Source organism: Apis dorsata, unplaced genomic scaffold (assembly GCF_000469605.1).
Source record: "Apis dorsata unplaced genomic scaffold, Apis dorsata 1.3 scaffold_298, whole genome shotgun sequence".
NCBI lineage: Eukaryota > Metazoa > Arthropoda > Insecta > Hymenoptera > Apidae > Apis > Apis dorsata.
The window spans coordinates 63,079-64,263 of NW_006263572.1; the positions used below are offsets into that span (position 1 = coordinate 63,079).

The following is a 1,185-nucleotide window of genomic DNA, read 5'->3' on the forward strand; positions in this document are numbered from 1 at the left end:
AATTTTTGAATAATAATTTTATTGATAATAATATTGATTTTTATTATTATTAAAATTAATAGTAAAATTAATAATAAAGAATTAAAGAATTAATAAGAAGAATTAAATATCTAATTTCTATTGTCAACATGATAAAATTTAATCAAAGTCTTTTTATCTAAAATATATTTAACATGTATGAAATATTAAAGTTGGTTTTACATGGAATTACAGTGACATGTCAAGTAAATGTATGGATGAAAGTTTAGAAGAAGGATCTAGATTTCAACAACATTATTGTATAACGTTGGGTGTGGGGCCTCTGTGGTGGTCCTGATGTGCCCCATGCCGCATTGTCTGTATCTACAGTCAACACAGAGAGCCACGGCGTGGGGATCAAGCAGAGTCAGCTCTCTGTGAGCTCCCATATTGTACAAGTATGTATCCTTAATTATTAATTCTGATTACTTTTTATTATTATGTTGTGATTATTATTTACTATTTACTATAATATTGGCTATAATATTATTGAAATATATATAAACCATAATAAAATAAAACTTATTCTTCTTTTATAATATTATTGTTAATTATAATTATAAATTATAAAATAGTAAAATTTATTTATATAGTTTTAAACTTTATTTAATTTATATAATTTTAAACTTTTTTTAGGAGGATGAATTATTGAAAGCTGTACGAAATAGCGAATCATTGCGCTTAACTTTTACTTTGCATTTGACGGAAAGCACATCTGTCGAATGGGAAACAGTAGTATGGCGTCGTTGTCTTTATATTCGCGTGCCAAGCTGCCTTTTACCTGAAGGTTCAAAAGAAGGCTTCGTTTCTCTCCTGGAGTATGCTGAAGAAACATTACGATGTATAAATATCATCATTTGTCTGCGTAAAGACAGAGCGGATCGAGGTACTTGTCGTCAACCGTTCTTTGACTCCAATGAAAATGATTATGGAGGAAAAAATTTCTCGTCTAAAACATTTTGTTGTTATGGTTTAGCAATGCTGGTTCGTACCTTCATGTTTTTGGGCTTCAGTGTTCTACCGCCGACTCACTCCTTGGTACCACCAGGCAGTGATGCTGGCAATCTCTACATGCTCTATGCCATCGAGTAGTCAACCAGAAGCTCAACTTCTCTTTCAAATTTAACGCACAGGTATTTTTTTTTTTTTTTTTTTTTTTTTTAAAAA

The 1,185-nt window shown here is 30.3% G+C and overlaps 1 protein-coding gene across 1 annotated transcript in view; it reads left to right on the forward strand.

Moving 5' to 3' along the window:
* Positions 1–284: 284 nt before the first annotated feature.
* LOC102673811 (ornithine decarboxylase antizyme 1) overlaps positions 285–1,185 on the forward strand; it is a gene marked incomplete at its 5' end in the record, with an annotated part of 1,641 nt that continues 740 nt past the window's right edge. The window contains 3 exons of the mRNA XM_031511271.1: positions 285–416; positions 655–904; positions 995–1,151. Coding sequence (XP_031367131.1) covers positions 285–416; positions 655–904; positions 995–1,110 — 498 coding nt within the window. The remainder of the gene's footprint in view (positions 417–654; positions 905–994; positions 1,152–1,185) is intronic.